Source organism: Schistocerca gregaria, chromosome 3, assembly GCF_023897955.1.
Source record: "Schistocerca gregaria isolate iqSchGreg1 chromosome 3, iqSchGreg1.2, whole genome shotgun sequence".
Lineage (NCBI taxonomy): Eukaryota > Metazoa > Arthropoda > Insecta > Orthoptera > Acrididae > Schistocerca > Schistocerca gregaria.
Genome location: NC_064922.1, coordinates 569,475,342 through 569,499,435, shown reverse-complemented (window position 1 = coordinate 569,499,435; position 24,094 = coordinate 569,475,342). Strand labels below are relative to the sequence as shown.

Genomic DNA, 24,094 nt, shown 5'->3' with positions numbered 1-24,094 from the left:
CCGTGCCGGCTGCTGAGCAAGTCACACACGACACGCCAGCTGTCCTCTCAGCTGTACTTCAGCCAGTACCTCATCTCCTACCAACGAAACTCCACAGAAGCTCTCCTTCTAAACTTGCCGGACTAAAACTCCTGGAAAATAATGTATTGCGGAGACATGGCTTAGCCACTGACAGCGATGACTTCAGAACAAATTTTCAATCTACAGCGGAGTGTCCCATGATATGAAACTTCGTGGCAGATTAAAATTCTATTCCGAACCGAGACCCGAACTCTGGATCTTTGCCTTTTGTGGTCAAGTTCTCTTACATGCCGATAGCAAGAAAGCGCACGTTTGTCACACATTGTAGTGTTATGTTTTCACCAGTACAGTCATGTTAGGTAGCAAATAGAACAAAAAACCTGCAGCTTCATCTACGAGGATCGTCTGATGATGGCAGTTTTGCTGGAGACGAGGGGAAAAGTTGTCTTCCTACCATGATGTCTAAAGGGAAAGTAGTTGAGGATCACGACTCACTGGGGGATCCCAGCACTTTCTCCGTCATCCAGTACAAAACCCAATTGCTCAGAAGTGAATTTGATTCGTTTCTAGACTTTCCTAGTTTTCATGACAATGAGTGTTTACACAAGGTTATGTCCGAGACGTTAATAGCATGTCGATGAAGCCGTTTCCTTCACGATTTTCAGCAATTTCTTAATTTTTTTCACTTCCAAACGCAAGCACCGTTTCATTTCCCTGCTTCCTTTGAATCCTGGTATCAGTAATTACTGCCATCTTCACCCTATCTCTGCTTGATAAAAACTAAACTCTGTCCGAACAGGCCAGGGAGACCCAACGGTACTAACCGGCCGCCGTGTCATCCGCAGCCCACAGGCGTCACTGGATGCGGATATGGCGGGGCATGTGGTAAACACACCGCTCTCCCCTCTGTACGTCAGTTTACGAGACTGGGGCCGCTACTTCTCAATCAAGTAGCTCCTCAGTTTGCCTCACAAGGGCTGAGTGCACCCCGTTTGCCAACAGCTCTTGGCAGACCGGATGGTCACCCATCCAAATGCTAGCCCAGCCCAACAGCACTTACCTTCGGTTATCCGATGGGAACCGCTTTTACCACTATGGCAAGGCCACTGGCTGTCTCAGTTTCATAGTTTTTAATAATGGTGGATTAGCGCGCGATACTGCATGTTATTGCACACCTCAACTTCTCAGTGCGTGTTCAGTGATCTGCGGTGAAACTAAGAGTTGGGTGACACTTTTAAAAATGAAGAGAACGTTCGATCTAGATGGTACAACATGCATTGTGTATTTGTTCACAAGTACATTACATTGTTTCATCTGTTTGCAGATATCTGCAGCGTCAAAGAGTAACAGAAGTGTCGCGATTACAAAGTGGATTGTCTCAGGCACTACAAACCACCAGTTTTCGGGGAATCTACTTGTAAACAAAAAAGTCTGGTTGCGCCATTGGTGTGCAGCTCTGCCTGACACGAATAAATGAATTCATACGTATGTGACATAACAGATGCTGAGGCCATGTCTGTTTCATTGTTGATGACCTTGTAGTTTCTCAGAAGGTTCACATCTCGCGCAAAGACACACGCACGCACACCCACACAAGTAACCATTGAGGATAAATATCCCCGCTGGCAGTGAATGTTGTCAGAACGGCTCTTGAAAACAGTGCAGCATGCGACCCTCCCAGTTGGCGTTTGTGCCGAGTTTGCTGTTGTGGGTAGCGGCCGCAGTGAAGGTAAATGTTCAGTCGCTTATAGTATTCCTCCATATTTAGTGTGCCGCTGACCACTCACGTAGAGGAAAAATATAAGGTTATTAGCATTTAGATATCCTAACAGTCCGGTGAAGACTGATGCAACTAATTGTAAACAACACTCGGATGTGTCTAAAGCTGTCGATAGGAAGACGCAGTCTAACAATGAAAGCATAATTACTGAACTGCTATTAGAAAATGAACATACATATGTGGGTAATAGGGTTTCAGGTAAAACACGAACGTGCTGAAGAAAATGTCCTAAACTGCTCCTAGCAATTAATTCTAAATAGCCAAAAGATTAATTGGGACGTTATGGAGCACGTAATGGTTAGGCCGTTGAAGCACCCATGTTCTGTAAAGGAGTTGACTGCCACTTAATAACGCAAAAATCTTTAGCGAATGTGGGAACACATTTCGGTTCCTGGTTGCTTATTTATATGTCAGTTGCTGCTAAATTTGCTGGGAAGAGACGATTTCGAGCTGCTTTTTGTGATTTTATCTCTACATGTTTCCGGCTTTCATTGATGAAACACTCTGATTAATTTCAGGATGACATTGAGATCATTTAGAACATTTTACTTTCCTTTTGTTTCAATTTTCGTGGTCTTTGTCTGCTTTTTGCGCGCAGTTTGCAACACATATTTATGCAATAGAAACCATCAACAAAATATTCTTTTTGAGTGTAGTTAAAGAATTTTTGAGAATTGCAACTCCCATTAAATACGAAATCCGTTTATCTGTAGAACGTTATGTGCGAAGGTTTCCACAGCCAGTGTCACTTTGAATAACATCCATTTGAGGCTTACACTACTCCTTTATGAATATTGGTTTTAACTCGACGTGAAATTATGTAATGCGCAAAGTGATTTCATTCAACTATTTGAAGAACAATTCACTAGAAATAAGTTATTTAACTTGCAGAGATTTGGCGTATACATATAGTGTCTCTTTCATGAATAGAAAGGTATCCTCATACCGCATAGTGAAGAGCTTTCAGCATCTAGAAGGAACGTAAAATTGGGTGCTAGTATGCCTCGTCGACGTCAAAAACGATGTTCCATTTACTGTTGAGAGATCGTGCTCCAGATGGACCCCCATCCAGTAATAAACCTTTTCAAGGTTTTCAATTCGTCAATATTTATTGTAGCAACAGAGTGCATATGGAGTATATGAAATGATTACATTTATAGATGGACAGCACAAGCGTTTCTGAGGTAAAAGGGATCGACCCATGCTGAAACATCCGTATTAGTACGTGCTTGCAGCTTCCATGGGTGGCAATACAGAAACTGACTGGCATCCAGTCGATCGTACAGATAGCAGAAACTGTCCTGGAACACGTTATCCCACGCTTGCTAGATCTATTCACCTAGATTTGTTGGCTGACAAGTTGCACGACTCACTTTCGCTCCATCGTATCCCACACATGTTTGACTGAAGACCAATCAGTAGATCGAGCTGGCCAGGGAAGTTGCTCCACATCTTTAAAATCACTTTAAGTGTCACAGGCAGTGTATAGGCAAGCATTTTTCTGTTGTAAGGACACATCACCTTCCCGTTGGAAGAATGGCACATTTTGCACCTACCGAGCTCTGCTTAGCGTCCACTCCAGAAATACCAAAGGTAAACGAGAGTTGTAGCTTGTCACACCCCACACCATAAGACATAGCTTACGGCCAGTGTGTCTTGGCGGATGCAGTGTATATGATAGCGCTCATCACGTATACATCTTAATCCCAAACAACCATCAGCTGCTTGCAGGCCGAGTCGGATTTCATCGCTGAAAACCACGGCCCGCAGTTCCATCTTTACGTAATACCTTGACGACAGTAGTCGAACCTTGCACGTCGATGGTGTGGTATGACTGGAAGCTGGGCTATGAATGTGCATGCCGTAGTCCCATTGCAGATAACCACTTTTGGATATCGTTAGGGAATTCAGTACCAATACCAATACCAATTTTAAGGCACTACTTCTCAGCACTGAACCACACAGTGGCTACCGACCTTCACTTAACGGCCGAGAGCCACGGCGTATGCTTAGAGTTGTCAATGCAGAGACAAGCAACACTGAGTGAAAGAACCGTAGAAATTAATGTGAGACGTAGGACGAACGTATTCGTTAAGATAGTGCGGTGAAATTTGGTGTTATTGGGCAACGGCAACAGATGACCAGTACGGGTGCTTTTGTCAACAGCAACACATTGTCTGTCCTGTACTGGTTGCCCAACTGGAAAACCGCGGTCTGCTCAGGTGTGTCCGATTTCAGTTGTGCAAGAGCTGATGGCAAGGTTGAAGTATCGCGGCCGACCTGGGTGGCCGAGCGGTCCTAGGCGCTACAGTCTGGAACCGCGCGTCCACTACGGTCGCAGGTTCGAATCCTGCCTCGGGCATAGATATGTGTGATGTCCTTAGGTTAGTTAGGTTTAAGTAGTTCTAAGTACTAGGTGACAGATGACCTCAGAAGTTTAGTCCCATAGTGCTCAGAGCCATTTGAACTATTTGAAGTATCGCGCAAACCCCAAGAAACCATGAACCCAAGTTGTGGACAAGACAATGTGGAAGGTGCTGACGGCTCCATAAGGGGCAATTATTATTGTGATTACTTTGGAGAACATTCTGAACAGTTCGAGTGAATATTTCACCACGCAGATCGCCCGACGTGGTTCACTGCGAACTTATATGGAACGTTATCGAGAGGTCAGGTCCTTCAAAAAAAAAAAAAAAAAAAAAAAAAAAAAAAAAAAAAAAAAAAAAAAAACCAGTGCCGCTTTCGATATTATTGACAGCTATAGGGGCAGTATGATTTAATATTTCTGCAGGGGACTTCCAACGATTTGTTGAGTCCATGCCACTTCGAGTTTCTGCACTACGCCGGGCACAAGGAGGTCCGACACTATAGTAGAAGGTATGCCATGAAATTTCTACAGTTTATAGTGGAGGTGGAACAGGATGGAGATCTCCCATTTCTTGATGTGCTAGTGCTTCGACAACCAGAGCGCAATGTGGGATACAGTGTGTATAGAAAATCAGTAAATATCGATGTGTACCTGCATACCTCCAGTAGTCACCACAGCTCCCAGCCTGTAGAAGTTTCACACACACTTGTTCAGGGGCTACCATCCATCTGCAACCAAGGCAGCCTTCCAACTAAGTTGAAACACCTCGAGACGACATTCCGGAGAAGCGTACACTGCTACACGTCGACCAGATGTGCACTTAAGACAGGCTGTATCCCGAAATCAGCAGGAACGAAAAGAAGAGCAAAAATCACTAGCGTACATCCCGTTAGTCCACAATACCTCCAGAAAAATGGTCATTATCATGTTAAATGTTTATCTCCTCTGTCCCCTGTAATATCGACATTAATAGGCCCAGTGAAGCTTAATCTAGGTCTTCGCAAACCAAACCCCACCGTCAGCCCCTTCGCAATGCGGCAAGGCATACATTGGGGATATTGTACGCACAGTAGAAGGGAAGTTCTAAGAACATAAACGCCTGATCGCTAGTTAGCAGTGGCCGACCATGGTTTAAAAACTGGCCGTACTATGTTATACAACAATGCAAATGATTAAAGAGGTCATTGAAATCAGATTTCAAGATGGTCTAATTAATAAATATAGCGGTCTACAATAGTGGCAGGTACGAAAGCTGATACTGAGCCCCAAGAAAGAATAACATTCCCCCATAGTGAAGTCCGCACCCAACAGCGATAGCGCGGAGAATAGAGAGCAGATCCTGGGGCCAGGTGCCGATAACCCGACCACCTAGGCGATCGCACGGATATCAGTAGGAGCGGAGTGGTAAAGCACGCCGACTAGAGTGAACGAGAAGTCATCAGGGATCATCTGAGTATGGCAACAAGCCTGTTTACCGAAATATCCTAAACCAATTACCACGTGACCAGGTCGGACGCGAGAATTCTCTAAGTTAGAATTACGCGGGATAAACATCAGAACGAGTTAGAATTACGCGGGATAAACATCAGAACGTATATGTAGTATAGATGTTGACGAAAAAAAAGTTCTTACCTTCTAACAATGAACGGAATGGCTTGCAGAGTTTAACACTGAATAAATTGTGAGAGTATGAGCATAACTTTTGACTTCATCATCTTTTGGTTGTAATTAATAGTCACACAATGTCTCCAGACTAACATGAATTTTTAAGAAAATTGACCACATAAGGAAATGTTATGTAAAAATAGCAGAAATAAGTACAATGTTAACATATTTGAAAATCCACACATTTCACTGAAAATTTCGGCAGGCTTGCTCACAGTGACTCAATGAGTAAAGTACAATTCTGAGAAACATTCCAATTACTGTTCTGTTTCATGTCGTCCTTAAGCTAACCGAACACCGTTTCAGAGTGTCATGATGTGGAGCACTCAGGTTGGATACCCGGAAGTGTCAGAGAATTTTGTTTGATGGAAGGCTGGACTGGTGTGCATGTAGCCTCGTGAGACATAGAGGAACTGCTTGAATGAGCAGTCGCCGCTGGATGGTTAGGAATGCTCATAATGAGAGAGGGAGCCATGTGCTGACCCAGTGGGCAGTAGCGGCTGGTGGACTGTAGACTAAGAGGGCGGCACGTCTGTCCAGGCAATCGCGTGCAAGATTTTTGCACTCCGAGATATTCACTGAACGGGGAAAATGTAGCATTTAGTGTAACAGCCAGTGACGAAATTAAAACCTCCATCTAACAACTTTTCACTCCTAGACTAATATAGGAAAATTTAGAAAAAGTACATAGTTTATAGTATCTTCTACATTCTGAACAGAAATTCATAGAATAAAATTGAAACGACGATCTAACCTTAATTAACAGGTTTTTAGAAGAAATCCCTTCTCCTCTCCTTCGCCTCAGCAAAGTGATCAATTAAAAGCTCATTAAAATTATACACATTACACAGTGTGTTTTCTGTATAGTACACAGCTAATGCATACAGTCTCTCTCATTTCATTGTGTTTCTAGTGGACCTCCTTATCGTTTTCAGTGAGAAACAACACCTCTTCGCTTTCCACTGTTCTCACTGGTATTAAAAAATAATTCGTAAAAGTTTTAACGATTTCGATAAAACAGTTTCGAAGTTATTCCCGTACATGCAATTCAGAACTGCTAAAGCTTCGTTTGCATTTTAGAAATCATTTCAATTGTATATGGCTGCCAATTCCTGTCGCAGTTCGCTTTCAGTTCAGTCAAATAACTATAGTCTTAAATTCTTTGTTAGCGATAACTGCTTGAGTTTTGGAAACAACAAGGTCACAAGCTTCCTTTACAACAATTTCACGGGAGTCTACGAAGCGGAAATATTTAGGTCAAGCGATCTATTCAGTTTTATGCCAGTTATCTCAACGATGGTCGACATCAAGATAATTTCCCGTCATTTGTATCGCTGACCTCAAATCTGAGAAGTTCTTAAGAGCTTTCACGCTATATACATCTGTACGTTGCAGATGACTAAACAAAATCTCGCATTGTGGCACGACCTTATTCAACAATTCAAGCAAAAATACAAACTCTTGTTCGTTGTTGAGAAATTTCCAGTGTTAACTGCTTCCCTGGCTATTGAATTGTAATTGCTACCTACAGCCTCATTGATACCAAGGCACTCAACTATTTCCTCCTTATACCTAAAAACATTTTTCACACATCGCGCATAAAAATATTTCTTGTGTCAGAAATAAGTTTCTTCACAATATTGTCCAGTAAGGCAATTAGTTTCACTTACTTCGAGAACAAAATAGAGAATCAATGGAATTACTTTAAAAATATTGTGACTTCTTTGTGCTGTGTTGCACAGTGCTCTACAATTGTTGAATTGTTGTGTATAACAATGTGCAAAAATTTCCTCTTTCCACAGATTTCACCCTTACCTGCACCCCATTGTGCCTACCGTTCTTAAATGAAGCTCCACTATAACTCAGTTTTTATGGAGAGTCGTCAATTTTTAGTTTGATTAGTTCGTTGAACAATTCAGTACTTATTCCCTCAGTTTTATGATCTTTGGGTGCTACAGAAGTTATGAACCTTTCATATACCTCTCACTTTAATTCATATCGAACAAAAAGTACGAGTTGAGACAATGTTACACTATCTGTCTTTTCAGTAACTTCATCTGCGACGTAATATGTTTGTGATATTTGTTCAGCAATCAACTAATTGAAAACAGCATATGTAGAAAACAACAGTTCATTCACAAGTGTTTTGGAAAGCCTCAAAAATACACGATTACTGGCTTTTTCAATATATTCCTACAAAGTGGAATCCAGCTCTACTATCACATTAACCAAACTCTGCAATATAGCAGGATTCTCTGAATTATCTGTTTCGTCATGTACCCGTAGTACAAACTTCCCACAGAACTTTACACAGTGTATCTTTGCTAAGAACATAACTATTGTTTGAAGCATCTTCATTAAACCGATTTATTATTTATGGCTCAAAAATAAACAACTGACTAAAATATGACGTCATTGATCAAAGCCGACGAGTTGCGCCCCATTCTTCAGTCGACCCCGTCGGCTCTGAAAAATGACGCCATAAGTTACCACAGATGATGCACTGCAATGACATAGACGTATAATGAGGAAGAAAGTGTTGTAATACAGAGAAAACAGATCGTAGACATATACCAATGTAAATATTTCGAACTTAATCTTATAAACATAACTCTTTTCGCTGTAGAAAATTCTAGTATCCTATTCTTCAGTTGATCTATGTAGGTCTGCTGACAGGTAGAATACCAGTGGCATAAAAAAAGAAAAACTATAAACAAAACAAAAAACTAACATACGTACCATTGGCATGAAACACGTCAGTTGACACATGTAGGTTGTATCCTGTATTTCAGTGGGCCTAGTCCAACGGGATAGTAATTTACACACATTGGTTTTTTCGCCTTTGCTATTGCTCAACAGAAGAAAGGGATACTACTACTAGCGAAGACGAAAAAAAGCGATCAACATAAAACTTGTATTTTTCACGTCAGAGATAAGACACAAGTGTTAGCGAAAGCAAAAAAGGACAATAGGATAGTAGTACTAGCGAAGGTGAAGAATGACAACAAACGTAAAATTTTTATCCTGCACTTCAGTTGACCTATACAGATCAGTTGAAGGATACGATACTAATGCTACGAAAAAAGGACATATCTAATATTCCAACATTTGCATGGGAAACCTCAGTAAACATGTATGATTCGTATCCCTTACATAAGCTGATCTATGAAGGTCAACTGAAGTACAGGATACAAATTTTACGTATGCCTGTTTCTCTTTTCGTCTTCGTAAATACTAGTATCAAGTGTAAAACAGAATACTAATACTACTGAAGGCAAAAAAAAGGTCAAATGCAAGGTTTCAAAGCCGACAGGTTGTGTCACATCCTTCAGTATTCCCAACTTTTTAATCCTTACTCTGCGAGCTGTATCCTCTGACATCTTATAACGACTTATCCAAACATAGAAAACTCGACGCTACTGTTTATGTGTAGTACTCTCAATTTATGTTTTTTTTTAATTTTGACAGTTAAGTGATAAGTGTCAGTTACCACATCTGTGGTCCAAGGACGTTCTGCAGCGTTCGTAAACATACACGTATAACAGGATAAAACATTTCTTATTTTCAAGCCACCAGTCTGCATGTTTATATAAAATGTGAGTAAATTTTCTAGTACATCTACTTTTGTTTTTGGACGCATTTTTCGTCAACGAAACATTTGAATGAGGCGCAGCTCCATTCGAGTGTACTTTGCCCTGAGAAGCCCTAACACAACGCACTGCCCATTGTAGATGTAGACCACGGGTTAACTACAAAAAGCGGGTTCAAGTGATGTAGGCACCAGTGGTCATGTAAACGTGAAGAGACTTGCACATAATAGATTAGAATGGTTAGCAATGTCAAGCAAGTCTTCCCACTGGACACAACAAAAATACAGAAGGGTACATATTAGTCTGTCTTAGGTAATGAATAAAGATTCAGGTTTGCTGTACTCAGAAGCTGTAGCTTTACGATATTAAAACTTCAAACGATATCAGTTTATCTGTAGTATTCTGTCGGTGAAGCGGACAAATAATTGCTTTGCTCACAGCGTGACATGTGGTGCTCACCTTAAATGTTGTGCAGGCAGAGGACGTGCTGGTGACTGTGGAGCAGGGTACCCTCCGGGGGAAGACGGCCACCGGCGTCTACAACACGTCCTACACGGCCTTCCTGGGCATCCCGTTCGCTGTGCCACCGCTCGGAGAGCTGCGATTCAAGGTGAGTTACACAGAGGGAAAGTGTGCCGATGTTGGAGCCATTTATGCAGGGTGTTACAAAAAGGTACGGCCAAACTTTCAGGAAACATTCCTCACACACAAATAAAGAAAAGATGTTATGTGGACATGTCTCCGAAAACGCTTAATTTCCATGTTAGAGCTCATTTTAGTTTCGTCAGTATGTACTGTACTTCCTAGATTCACCGACATGATTTCATACGGGATACTCTACCTGTGCTGCTAGAACATGTGCCTTTACAAGCACTACACAACATGTGGTTCATGCACGATGGAGCTCATCCACATTTCAGTAGAAGTGTTCGTATGCTTCTCAACAACAGATTCGGTGACCGATGGATTGGTAGAGGCGGACCAATTCCATGGCCTCCACACTCTCCTGACCTCAACCCTCTTGACTCTCATTTATGGGGGCATCTGAATGCTTTTGTCAACGCAACTCCGGTACCAAATGTAGAGACTCTTCGTGCTCGTATTGTAGACGGCTGTGATACAATACGCCATTCTCCAGGGCTGCATCAGCGCATCAGCGATTCCATGCGACGAAGGGTGGATGCATGTATCCTCGCTAACGGAGGACATTTTGGACATTTCTTGTAACAAAGTGTTTGAAGTTACGCTGGTACGTTCTGTTGCTGTGTGTTTCCATTCCATGATTAATGTGGTTTGAAAAGAAGTAATAAAATGAGCTCTAACGTGAAAAGTAAGCATTTCCGGACACATGTCCACATAACATATTTTCTTTCTTTGTGTGTGAGGAATGTTTCCTGAAAGTTTGGCCGTACATTTTTGTAACACCCTGTATGCCGTACGATCTCACTGAGGACTTGTAGACACAGCCTTCAATTGGTATTCCATATCTGTGAATCAGCTCTTTACTTGTGATCAGATTCTTTGCTGAAGGAAATCCTTTGAACTGTAAAATTTGTGAATCTTGTGACATTAAAATGCGTGTAGTGATAAACACGTTGAGTTCACTATGTCAGCTCACAGAAAAAAACGTCAAGGTAAGCAGTAGGTACAGCTCGCAGATACGTGTAGAAGAGTGTACAGTGCTTTAGATAACGCAAATGTTTCTCCGCCAGTACAAGACGGCACGGGGCCTCTGTGGCACAGCGCCACTTGCAAAATAGACAACACATGTATACATCACGAGTAAATTCAACGGTGTAAAAGAATTCAACTGAAGAAGATGGTATGACCATCAATTCGTTTAGTGAAAAATAAAAATAAAATTGAATGATCCTTTCTTTTCACAAGAAGTGTAGTAAGAACGATCTCGAGAACTAAAGAGGCACATCTCTGGTATCAGTCAGCTATGAATTTTTTTCTGGAGCCCTGCTAACTAAAGTCATAACCAACTGACTCCCAGCTAGGAGTATATCAGCTAATGGATCCTTGTATGGAGAAAATAAAAAGCCTAAATACCATCCTTACTTACCAAGTCACAGACGACATTCCTGCGTAGCAACCCAAGCGTCGATAGACACAAGAAGCGGGTCTAGATGAAAGGACCACCAGAATAGTTCATGCCGCTCTGAGGAATACGATCTCAAAATTCAAACATAGAAGTGAGCTCTCTGAGAGTTTTACCTTTCAAACAGGAGTTAGACAATGCAATGGGCCTCATGCATGCTCTTAAGCTGCACCCTGGAGAAGGTTTACAGCGAATGGACTTGCAAGCTACCATCGAGAACTGAAATAAAGATTCGATACGCGAAAGGTAATCTCAAGCCCCCCCCCCCCCCCCCCCCCTAGCCTTTGCAAATGATCTTCTAATCTTAGACGACAATGTATAAGACGCTACTCACCAAGTACAGAACCTCTACACCACAGCTGCGAAGACTGGCTTGAGGGTTAATACACAAAAAAGTGAGTTCATTGCTAACAAAAGGGAACACCATCTGTATTTCGATTAGAAGACACATCCATCCATGCAGTCTGCAGTCATTTATATAGGAAATTGGATCTTAACATATAGGAGCAAAAACTTAACAATAGGTACCAGTTGTGGCAAGTAGGAGAGAGTCTACCAATCCTGTAGCGAAACGTACAACTTTGTTTCCAAGAACCTTTAACTCAAGTATTGCAACTCAGAACTGCAAAGTAGATCCCTCCGTATTCTGCGCCTCTGAGGGCCTCTTGATCAACGGAAATGGTCCAGCCAGGAAACTAGAGGTCAAGGTACGGAAAATCCTAAGGAAAATACTACGACCAATAAGAGAAGACGATGGCTCCTGCATTATCAGATACAACAGTCAGCTGTATAGTCTTCAAGAGGACATATCACACGTACCAGGAAAAGGCGACTGGCCTTCTATGCATGTCAGGATCTTTAATATCGCAGGGAAATCAGAGCTGGGGCAACTTGAAATCCCACCAGAAACCATATAGGATCGGTCCCAGTTCCGGCAAATCGCTTTACACTCTACAAGGGATATTCGCAGTGTACCTTACCAGCAAAAAGAGCACAGAATCAGCCGAACGAAGTAGACCGATGATAGGAAGCTAGCTCAAAGCCAGAAAATGAAAGATTTCTGTGATAAGAAGAAACAGAAGGTCCGTGTAAAGAGTCAAAACGAGCGCCGTGATCCTAAGTAGGCCCAGACGAAAAGAAGAAGAAGAAAAATGAAAGTCGCATTGTACCAATAATTGATTTTGTGTGTACGATTTTCCAGAGGATAAGACGAACTTTAAAGCGGAGTGAAGCAAAGAATAGCAAAACATATATGTCAGCGATCAGTGTCACATGAGGAGTACTGCTGATTCCCCGTGAAAGATTATTTTGAAAGTATAATTCACTTTTTCGTCACAATACGTTACGTACGTAGTACTCCTCCGACATTTTAACAGTTCGTAATGCTACATACTAGAATCAATAATTTAGTATAATAATAATGCGCACATAATATATCGTACTACGTATGACGAAAAGGGACAAGTGATAACTCTTCATGTGATATATTTTATGTAATAGGACTAGTGTAACCATATGTTGACATAAAACGTTGATGCGCGGAATTCCTGTCTCTTATTCCCATTATGTGATAAAAGTCTCGAACAACTACGGATAATCCAACAACGATGACGGGAAACTAAAAATTTAGAACACCTGGACACGATCTTTTCAACGGAGTAACAAATGAGGAAGGGATTAGCAACCATATTGCTGTTACAGGAACAATTGTCAGTAAATAGGACAACTAAGAGTATTTCGTTGGGTGACAATGCTATGTCTATCAACTTACTTAAAAGACAATATGCGCACACTCGACTCCGATTCGTGGGGACAACGGTTCGATTCCGCGTCCACCCATCCTGATTTAGGTTTTCTGTGTCTTCCCTAAATCGCCCCAGGCAAATGCCGGGATAGTTCCTTTGACAGAGCACGGCCGACTTCCTTTCCCATCCTTCCCTAATCCGATGAGACCGGTGACCTTGCTGCCTGGTCTCCTTAACCAACCAACACAACCCCAACAATATGCGCACATTTATTCCAGATCTGGCAAATGTCGAACAATATTACGTTTAAGGCTGAAAGATAATGTGAAATCTGCCCTAGATAAACAGGTACTAAGAGAAGCAATAAAAGACGACAAAAATACACCTTGATTTTATGGTACTATTTGGAGATCGTTGCACAAACAGGCTGCTACTCTCTCACTGCAAAACAGAGTGCAGAGAAATTGATTAACAAAGCTTAACAGAAACTTTTGGGTTAGTAAGAACAGCCATGCATGCTGCTTACAGTGACTTTCAATGTCTGACCCTCGTGGAATATCTATCATAAAGTTTGGGAGGTTCAGGTCATAAGTAACGTCATTGAGTGGGGCCCAGTCTTTTATTAAATTTCTCGTGGATCCGTCTTCTATTTAAAATGAAGACAGAGGATAAAAAGCAGAAATATCAAATATGCCATACAAAATTATATTTACTCAAGAAATTACGAATTTATTGATGTTTGACCGCAGCTCATATGTATCGAGTCTGTATTTCTCGGCCACTTCCCGCATGAACGCAAAAGAGTAAACATCGGATGTGCACCAAGAAAGCGTAACAGGATATTCTCAGCTTTCACAAATAACACAGGCCAAAGAAATTTTTTTTGAAAAAAATAGTAACTTTGATAGCTGATCTTTATATATTTTAAGAGCTGAATCCAACTGTAGTCTTAGCTTTTTTGTATCACCCATAGTTTTGAGCACTATACTTTTTATTATATAGTATGAAAATCCTAGGGTATACGGTAAACGGGGAAATTAACGAAACGCTTTATTACAACATAATCATGGTTTGTATTTGCAATAAGCTACTTAAAACAATGATATGTGTTAATAGAGGTTTCACTTGTTAGCTGGAACTGGTTTGTATTTTCTTTCTCTTTTTTGTTGGAAGCTTCTTGTGTAGATTTTTTTCTACGATCGGTCGCTTGCTGAACTTCTCGGTAAACTGACCAACAGTAGTCCCCGTCATGCTGGTGTTCCAGCGGCCTTGGTAGCGTTTTTCCATCACTTTAATGACCTGGTGAAAACACTCTACTAGCTCCTCAGTAACATCTCCTTCTATATAGTCCGGGAAGTAATCAAGATGACAGTTGAGAAAGTGAACTTTCAGGCTCTTTAATCATCCTAAAGTTGTAAACTTCTTAGATATTTTAGCTATAATGGAAACATATTCTAGATTTTTTCCATGTTCTAAGAACTTTGTAACGACTTACTTGAATGATACCCATGCTTCTTTCTCATTTAAGGTCATTTTGGATTCAAAGTTAACACCAATTTTCCAATGTCACGTCCGACAAAGACGCCTTCTTTCAGTTTAGCTTCTGAAAGGTGTTGAATCTTTTGGCAGAGATACTTAAAACATGGTCCATCTTTCGGCAAAGCCTTTACAAGCTGTTTCATTAGGCCTAACTTTATATGTAGAGGTGGTAGGAGTACGAGTTTTTTTGCGTAGAATGTTCTTCTCACCAGATTTTAGAGACTCCCTCACAGGCCAGTTCTTTCTGCACTAGTTTTGATCCCTAGCCCTACTGTCGTATTCACACAAGAAACATGGAAATTTGGTAAAGCCACCTTGCTGGCCAAGGAACATGCATGTTACATTTAGATCGCCATATATAAACCAAACATGAGCATAATAGCCTACTTTATTTAGCACTATTTCTAGGTTTTTGTTGCTTTCTTTCATATGCACCGAATGCTCAACAGGTATAGATGCATACATGTTACCATTGCGTAATAAAACAGCCTTTAAACTAGTTTGGGATGAATCTTCCTTTTTGTATTCAATACCAAACTCATTCATCAGACCAGGAATGTGTGAGGAGTACACTATATCACCTTCTTGTTGGGAAATCTACTTTCTCTACATGTATACGCTGGTTCCAACTGCCAGCAACTTCCTTTCTTTTACTCTAGAGCCAAGCAATTCAGCTTTTTCTTTCGTTAAGCCCAGATCCCTAACCAAATCGTTGAGCTCGGCCTGAGTAAACAATTTGGGCTGTAGACTTTCTGTATTAAAATGATATTCATCATTATCGGGTTTATCTAAATCAGATTGTACATCAGAAAATACTTCTGTTGGAATAGAATTGAAATGATCTGGTGGTTCAGGAACTGACAAATTTAAAACCTGCCCCACGATCGGATGGCGGACGGAAGGTGAAGGTAGCTTATTACCTTCTTGTTATTCTATTTATGACTAGTAATATCAACACTGCAAAAGTAGAAATCATCATAATGATTTCTTGGCGCCCTCTATATAATAGGAACAACAAATCTAAAGGCTTTTTTTCTTCTTTTAGGATCATTTTCTCAGATTTTCAACACACACATAACGAACCTTATGCGGCACCCAAAATTTATTTTTATCACCAAGTTTAGATCCAAAGTATGATAGATAAAGCTTTTTCACAAAGTCTGTAATGTTTTTTGGTGATTTGTAATCACAGATTCGCCACAAATATAACAAAAACTGTCAGCAGAATTTTTACAACCACGATTACACATTGTACTGAGCACACGTACAGGAAACGGGAAAGTGAGGTTAGGTTGACTGTAAACAAAACACCATCTGTTAACCCAAAAATAGAATCGACCTCTTTTTGCCAGCAAATGTTTTCCAACAGTGCTACCAACGTTATCTACATTCATCACACATGTTTTTAAATTATTTTAACTATATAAAAGCTGTTAAATTCCTTAAAAAAATTGCTTAATTTTATAAATGTAACTGCAAAATTTGAAGAAATGGTGGGTGATACAGTTTTTTAAGAACCATGTTTGGATATCCCACCCTAAAAAAAAAAAAAAAAAAAAAAAAAAAAAAAAAAAACCATAACGATTAGGTATTTTCAGCAAGTAAGGTTTTCCATCGTTGGTCTGTGTAATCAGACAGAATCAGCAGCACTTTAAGGTTGTGTGCTGGTTCACGTTACAGTTGTGTACAAGGAAAGATCGCCATTGGACGATCGTAAGTGCATCTTTCCATACGCCTTAAACGAGTATGTTTGGAGTAAGGTCTTAAGGGAGCTTCATTACAGTCTCAACGGAAGTGAAAACATAGCAAACAAACAAAAGTTGAACAAAGCGAAAGCGAACATAAGGAGATTAACGAGAGAAGCGTTCAATGACTCTGGAAGTGAAATTTGGTTAACACTCTAACAGGTTTTGGTCTAACGTAAAATAAGTGAGCAGGCCGAATCATTCTTTCAGTCACTCAATGACCATACACCCACGAAACTGAAGATATCACAGAGAAGAGGTAAATATTGAATTCGGTCTTCCGGAATCGTTTCATAGAGCAAAACCGTAATGCGGTCTCTCATTTCAGTCATCCAGCAAATAAATGAGGACGCAGGTTTCAAGTTCTACTCTGAGATGAAGAGGTTGGCACGGGAGAAGAATGGGTTCACCACTGCAGTACTTTACTAGGCGTGGTGGTGTGTCCTTGACTTCCTCCCATCTCTGAACAGACTTACGCAGCCAGTTAGAGGGGAGGATGTACATCTGAACACGTACTCCAAAATAAAAAACAACTTGCCGTTGTTGTCATTGTTATAGGCGAAATAAGTGATAAGAAGAGAGGAAATTGTAGGGTCAGCTCGGGATCGAACCTTAAGCCTAAGTTTTGTAGTCTGGAACTTAAGCGAAAAGCGTGAGGTCATTCACATGAGTGCTGAATGGAACTCGTTACACTTCGGTTACACGATAAATCAGTCTAATCTAAAAGCCGTAAATTCAACTAAATACCTAGGTATTACAATAACGAACAACTTAAATTGGAAGGAACAAATAGAAGATGTTGTGGGGAAGGCTAACCGATGACTGAGTTTTATTGGCAGGACACTTAGAAAATATAACACACCTACTAAGGAGACTACCTACAGTACACTTGTCGGTCCTCTTTCAGAATACGGCTGCGTGGTGTGGGATCCTTACCAGATAGTACATCGAGAAAGTTCAAAGAAAGGCAGCACGTTTTATATTATCGCGAAATGTGGAAGAGAGTGTCGCAGAAATGATACAGAATTTGGGATGGAAATCATTAAAAGAAAGGCGTTTTTCGTTGCGACAGAATCTTCTCACGAAATGACAGTCACCAATTTTCTCCTCCGAATGCGAAAATATTTTGTTGACTCCGACCTACATGGGGAGGAACGATCACCACGATAAAATAAGGTAATTCAGAGATCCAACGGAAAGATATAGGTGTTCATTCTTTCCGCACGCTATACGAAATTGGAGTAATAGAGAATTGTGAAGGTGGTACGATGAACCCTCTGCCAGGCACTTAAATGTGATTTGCAGAGTATCCATGTAGATGTAGACAGATGTAGTCCCATAGACATATTTCTGTACAAACCATTAATAAGTTCCAGAATGAGATGTTCACTCTGCAGCGGAGTGTGAGCTGATTTGAAACTTCCTGTCAGATTAAAACTGCGTTCTGGACCGAGACTCGAACTCGGGACCTTTGCCTTTCTCAGGCAAGTGCTCTACCATCTGAGCTACCCAGGCACGACTCAGGCCCCTCCTCACAGCTTTACTTCTGACAGTACCTCGTCTCTTGCATTGCAAACTGCTTTCAGGAGTGCTAGATCTGCAAGGTTTGCAGGAGAACTTCTCTAAAGTTTGGAATGTAGGAGACGAGGTACTGGCAGAAGCAAAGCTTCGAGGACGGGGCGTGAGTAGTGCTTCGGTAGCTCAGATGGTGGAACACCTGCCCGCGAAAAGCAAAGGTCCCGACTTCGAGTCTCCGTCCGGCTCACAGTTTTAATCTGCGAGGAAGTTTCATTAATAAGTTATTTGCAAAACAGAAACTGCACTGAGTCATGGGAAGTAACGAGACATACTAGTTCATTTGCTTGATTTACTCACGAAAGCCAACGGTGTAGCTGGATTAAAGTTTCTTTGTTCAAAATAGGTCTAAATGTCAGTGTGATTTTAGCAGCTGACAGAAAGGGAGCATTATTTCATCAGCTATAATTTCACCGAAACACACAGTCCTACAGCGGAAACAATGACCTGCAGTAACATTCAGTATTCGGTTATCACATTGATTTCTGTTGTATTGATGTAACACTTGGTGAATCTCAGGTGTATAAGACAAACCTTCCGCAAAGAAAACATACAAAATCAGAAGAATTCAACGTGTCACGTAGCTCGCAGTATATGTGTATGGTTGTAAGAGCATCATGAACAGTTTACCATAATCCCCTGGACACTAACCTCCCAGAGAGCACAATTTGTCGAACTTTAGAAAGGCACCACCACCAAACAGATTTCTGTGAAAGACAATTGGTATCATTTCAGCGAAAGGTGGCTGGTTAGTAGCAACATTATTGGAAGAACGCTTAGGAACAACGATTCCGTACCCAAGTTACGAGTGTCAACATGATATTTGACTAAGGTAGGAATGAACACAAAAGTGAAGAACTGAGTGAACTTCCTGCGTGGCTTACGAATGCAGTGGTGGGTACAAAAATAAATATAAAAAAGTGTCTCTAGCTACACAGTGGCAGCATCCGCAGAGACTGGACAACTGAAACAGGGGCCCAGAAATAGGAATGTTAATTATTTACAGTCTGATGTACAGTTAATTCCAAAAATTTTGTTGGAGGTACTGGGTGACATCTAATATTGCTTAATGGTAATGGTCGTAGAATGATTGGGAGTCACTGATGTACATAAATATTCCGTAAACCATCTGAAGGTGTTTGTCGGAGAGTACTTCTGATACCACTAACTGTTCCCATCTTCCCACGTCTCGTGCGTTTTTTTCATTGTGGTCATTTTTCGAGACGTATCTGGGAAGAATTAATCCATTGTCTGATTCTTCCTGCATCCACGTCTCCTAGTTTCAATAGTCAACGTTTCCCTTCGTTGAGCACCCCTGCAACCCTCTCTCGTCAGGTAAACAATCCCATGGCGATACGCGCCGCAGGTCGTTGGCTCTTCACTATCTCTTCCATTAACCGTATGTGCTGAAGGCCCGAGACTGATGAGAAATAATGAGGGAACGCTCGAACAAATATTTCGCAAGCCACTTCTCTCATGGGTGAATGACAGTTCATTAAGTATTTCTGTGAATCTCACACTATCTGCTTTTCATATCACTTATATCAGTTGTTTTACGTGATCATTTCACTAAATGTCTCTCAGGATGGTGCTCCTTGAATTGCGCTACATACTGGTTACCCAAATTTGTCGTCAGTAGTATACCTGTGCAATGATAAGAGTCACTGAACCACTCATCAATCCTTTCCAGTTTCTCCTGGCGTTGCTACCTTCTTATAGACAACCTCAGCATCTGTGAGCAACCTTACGAAACTTCCGAAGATTTCTACTAGATCATTTATATTTTCTTTGGGGTTATCCTGAACTTGCCTTTAGAGCTGCCTAGTTTGTTCTTTTAAGAGCAACGTGGAAATCCCGAATCCAGCCGCAAATACAGTCCGATGCACGTTAAGCAGGTATTGCTGCTTTCTGAACGGCAGTGAGGGGTACTGCCAAATGCCTTCACGGAGTCCAGGAACACGTCATCAAATTAAGCATCGTTATCTGCAGCGCTATGAATCCCGCAGAGGAACAGAACGATGTGAGTTTCCCAAGATCTGTATTTGAGGAATCCACGTTGATTTTTAGAGAAAGTTATTTTCATTCTCGAAATACGTCATAGTTCTTGAGCACGAAACGTTTCATAATTCTGCCACTTACTGACGTCTATGATATATGCGTATAATGATGTACATTAATCGCACGGCCTTTCTTGAATACTGGAATGACCTACGCATTTTTCCATTCGCTAGGTACACTCGAAATTCAGTCTTTCGACCTTCCCTGAGTTACAGTCCATTTTGATGCCCGTATGGCCACTGAATAGATGATATTGAACCGCTTACCGATTTTAACTGAGTTTTTAGTTTGTTTGTTTGATAAAATTTTATGTTCAAAGTCATTGCTCTCCTTACGCTCATTTTGGTTTCGTTCAGCTTTAGTTTGTACACAAGGTTTCGACTTCTCACAAGTCTGTGATGGACCTGTCTTTGTCCACGTACTAGTTTTATAACTTGGCTACTAAACTGCGATGAGTCCTTCCCTTCCCTTACTACAAATCTTGGTATGTACTTTTCTAAGGCATATTTAAACACGCTTTTCCATTTGCACTCTACATTTTTGTTCTCAGCACATAATATTTGATTTGTCCACTCAGATACCATGCAGCTAATATCTTGTGACTCTAGAAAAGCAAAAATAATTTCCTAAATTTCTTAACAGTTCTTATAAGATCCATCGCAGCCTTGTGATCATTGATATCCTCCTTTAACTATTCCAAAAGTTCACGTGTGTTTGTTGCTTGGAGATCTAAGACATTACCTTTACGAGTTGATTGTTCTACCTATCCAAAACTGTGTGACAGCCGTTAACATGCGAGACGGCCGTCCCCACAGCATGCTAGCAACCGGTTATCGGTGGAACTCCGTCTGCGTGACACGGACTTCAGTGTGGGACAGGAGCTCTTGAATCTAGTGTTGAATACGTCAGGCTGGGAAATTTCCCTGCTCCTCTCTTGCAGAGTGATTTCGTAGCCAATGTAGGACTAATAATATTATGCTTTCTTCAGGCACCGCAGCCAGCAGGAAGCTGGGAGGGCGTCCTGAACGCCACGGAGTACGGCAGCGACTGCGTGCAGGAGGACGGCAGCGGCTCTGAGGACTGCCTCTTCCTTAACGTCTTCGTGCCGGGCGTGCCTCAAGAGGGGGCAGGGCTGCCCGTGCTCTTCTGGGTGCACGGCGGAGGGTTTATGCGTGGCAGCGGTTCCGACTACGACTATGGCCCCGACTTCCTCATCTCGTACGACGTCATATTCGTCACCATCAACTATCGCCTCGGACCTCTCGGTATGTGGACACAACTGAATCTAAGCTAAGCTCATCAGACATTAGTGTTAGGAATAATAGCCCTCATGTGTTAACTTTTCTGTCAGATATTCCAGAATACATGGAAAGAGTTGAATCTGTATGAGCAAACGCGAGAAACGCAAGATGTATACTACAAGATAAAGACAAGTAGTGTTTTATTGTTGTTACCAAAAACCTCGAATAGTACATTAATCGCACGGCCTTCCTTGAATACTGGAATGACCTCGAATAGTTCTTGAGCGACTTACTATATATAATTACTTGTTCCCCTTCCATTGCAATTACTTTTTGTCTTCTTTCAAATACAGTCGCTTGATTAGTTCGTACAATATTAGTAAAATTAACCGCATTTTCTAGTGAGGCGCTTTTATATTCTGCTTTCATAACCCGGCAATTAAAAATAGTGTTGATAAACTTGTCCCGTCCCAGGTCAATCCTCTTGGCATTCTTAGAATTTCAGTCTTCTAAAACTCTGTAGATATACGTACACAATGAGTGCTGAGAGACTACATGCTTGTTTGGTCCCTCGTTTACAGTAAAAAAGTCTTCTTTTGAAGTGATTTTAGTGTCATAGTTATGTGAAGTAATGCCGCTCAACCTATATACACTCCTGGAAATGGAAAAAAAGAACACATTGACACCGATGTGTCAGACCCACCATACTTGCTCCGGACACTGCGAGAGGGCTGTACAAGCAATGATCACACGCACGGCACAGCGGACACACCAGGAACCGCCGAATGGCGATAGCTGCGCAGCATTTGTGCACCGCCGCCGTCAGTGTAAGCCAGTTTGCCGTGGCATACGGAGCTCCATCGCAGTCTTTAACACTGGTAGCATGCCGCGACAGCGTGGACGTGAACCGTATGTGTAGTTGACGGACTTTGAGCGAGGGCGTATAGTGGGCATGCGGGAGGCCGGGTGGACGTACCGCCGAATTGCTCAACACGTGGGGCGTGAGGTCTCCACAGTACATCGATGTTGTCGCCAGTGGTCGGCGGAAGGTGCACTTGCCCGTCGACCTGGGACCGGACCACAGCGACACACGGATGCACGCCAAGACCGTAGGATCCTACGCAGTGCCGTAGGGGACCGCACCGCCACTTCCCAGCAAATTAGGGACACTGTTGCTCCTGGGGTATCGGCGAGGACCATTCGCAACCGTCTCCATGAAGCTGGGCTACGGTCCCACACACCGTTAGGCCGTCTTCCGCTCACGCCCCAACATCGTGCAGCCCGCCTCCAGTGGTGGCCCGACAGGCGTGAATGGAGGGACGAATGGAGACGTGTCGTCTTCAGCGATGAGAGTCGCTTCTGCCTTGGTGCCAATGATGGTCGTATGCGTGTTTGGCGCCGTGCAGGTGACCGCCACAAACAGGACTGCATACGACCGAGGCACACAGGGCCAACACCCGGCATCATGGTGTGGGGAGCGATCTCCTACACTGGCCGTACACCTCTGGTGATCGTCGAGGGGACACTGAATAGTGCACGGTACATCCAAACCGTCATCGAACCTATCGTTCTACCATTCCTAGACCGGCAAGGGAACTTGCTGTTCCAACAGGACAATGCACGTCCGCATGTATCCCGTGCCACGCAACGTGCTCTAGAAGGTGTAAGTCAACTACCCTGGCCAGCAAGATCTCCGGATCTGTCCCCCATTGAGCATGTTTGGGACTGGATGAAGCGTCGTCTCAAGCGGTCTGCACGTCCAGCACGAACGCTGGTCCAACTGAGGCGCCAGGTGGAAATGGCATGGCAAGTCGTTCCACAGGACTACATCCAGCATCTCTACGATCGTCTCCATGGGAGAATAGCAGCCTGCATTGCTGCGAAAGGTGGGTATACACTGTACTAGTGCCGACATTGTGCATGCTCTGTTGCCTGTGTCTATGTGCCTGTGGTTCTGTCAGTGTAAACATGTGATGTATCTGACCCCAGGAATGTGTCAATAAAGTTTCCCCTTCCTGGGGCATTGAACTCGCGGTGTTCTTATTTCAATTTCCAGGAGTGTATAAATTATCAGTGTTCATATTCTGTTAGCATTGCTACACGTTTATCGTGCACAACTGAAAAGGAGAGTAATAAATGCACCATGTAGTGCCACGTAAAGAAACATAGGTTACTTTTCTTTACCTCTCTACAGGTTTCTTTAGCACTGGAGACGAAGTGGTCCCTGGCAACGCTGGCCTGAAGGACCAGCAGCTGGCCCTAGCCTGGGTGCAGAGTAACATCGCCAGATTCGGCGGAGACCCCCACCGAGTGATGCTGTTCGGACAGAGCGCTGGGGGTGGCGCAGTCTCGCTGCATCTCGTGTCCCCAGCATCGGCAGGTTGGTAAACCCCGCTACTCAGACAACATCGTCGCTGAACACGATTAACTTAAAGCTGCTTCAAGACAGTACCATTTATATTTCCTTTTTATTAAAAGACTGTCTCTGAAACGTATGGTACCAGCCGTCTCACTCTATCTTCGTCTGCACCTTTAAAAATATTCCTAAAAAGTTTGGCATGCGAACATATTCTTACTCATTTCAACATGCAACCCTCTGCTCAATCTCACAAGATCCCCTGACTGTAACTAGCTCACCCCAGACATCGCTGCAATTTCTTCTT

General features: G+C 42.3%; 1 protein-coding gene across 1 annotated transcript in view; it reads left to right on the top strand.

Annotated features, from left to right (window-relative positions):
- The first annotated feature begins 1,665 nt into the window (after positions 1–1,665).
- Positions 1,666–24,094, top strand: part of LOC126354316 (cholinesterase-like) — a 54,276-nt gene continuing 31,847 nt past the window's right edge. Inside the window, exons 1-4 of the mRNA XM_050003872.1 lie at positions 1,666–1,750; positions 9,900–10,034; positions 21,179–21,455; positions 23,626–23,811. Of these exons, the coding sequence (XP_049859829.1) occupies positions 1,688–1,750; positions 9,900–10,034; positions 21,179–21,455; positions 23,626–23,811 (661 nt within the window). The 5' untranslated portion in view covers positions 1,666–1,687. The remainder of the gene's footprint in view (positions 1,751–9,899; positions 10,035–21,178; positions 21,456–23,625; positions 23,812–24,094) is intronic.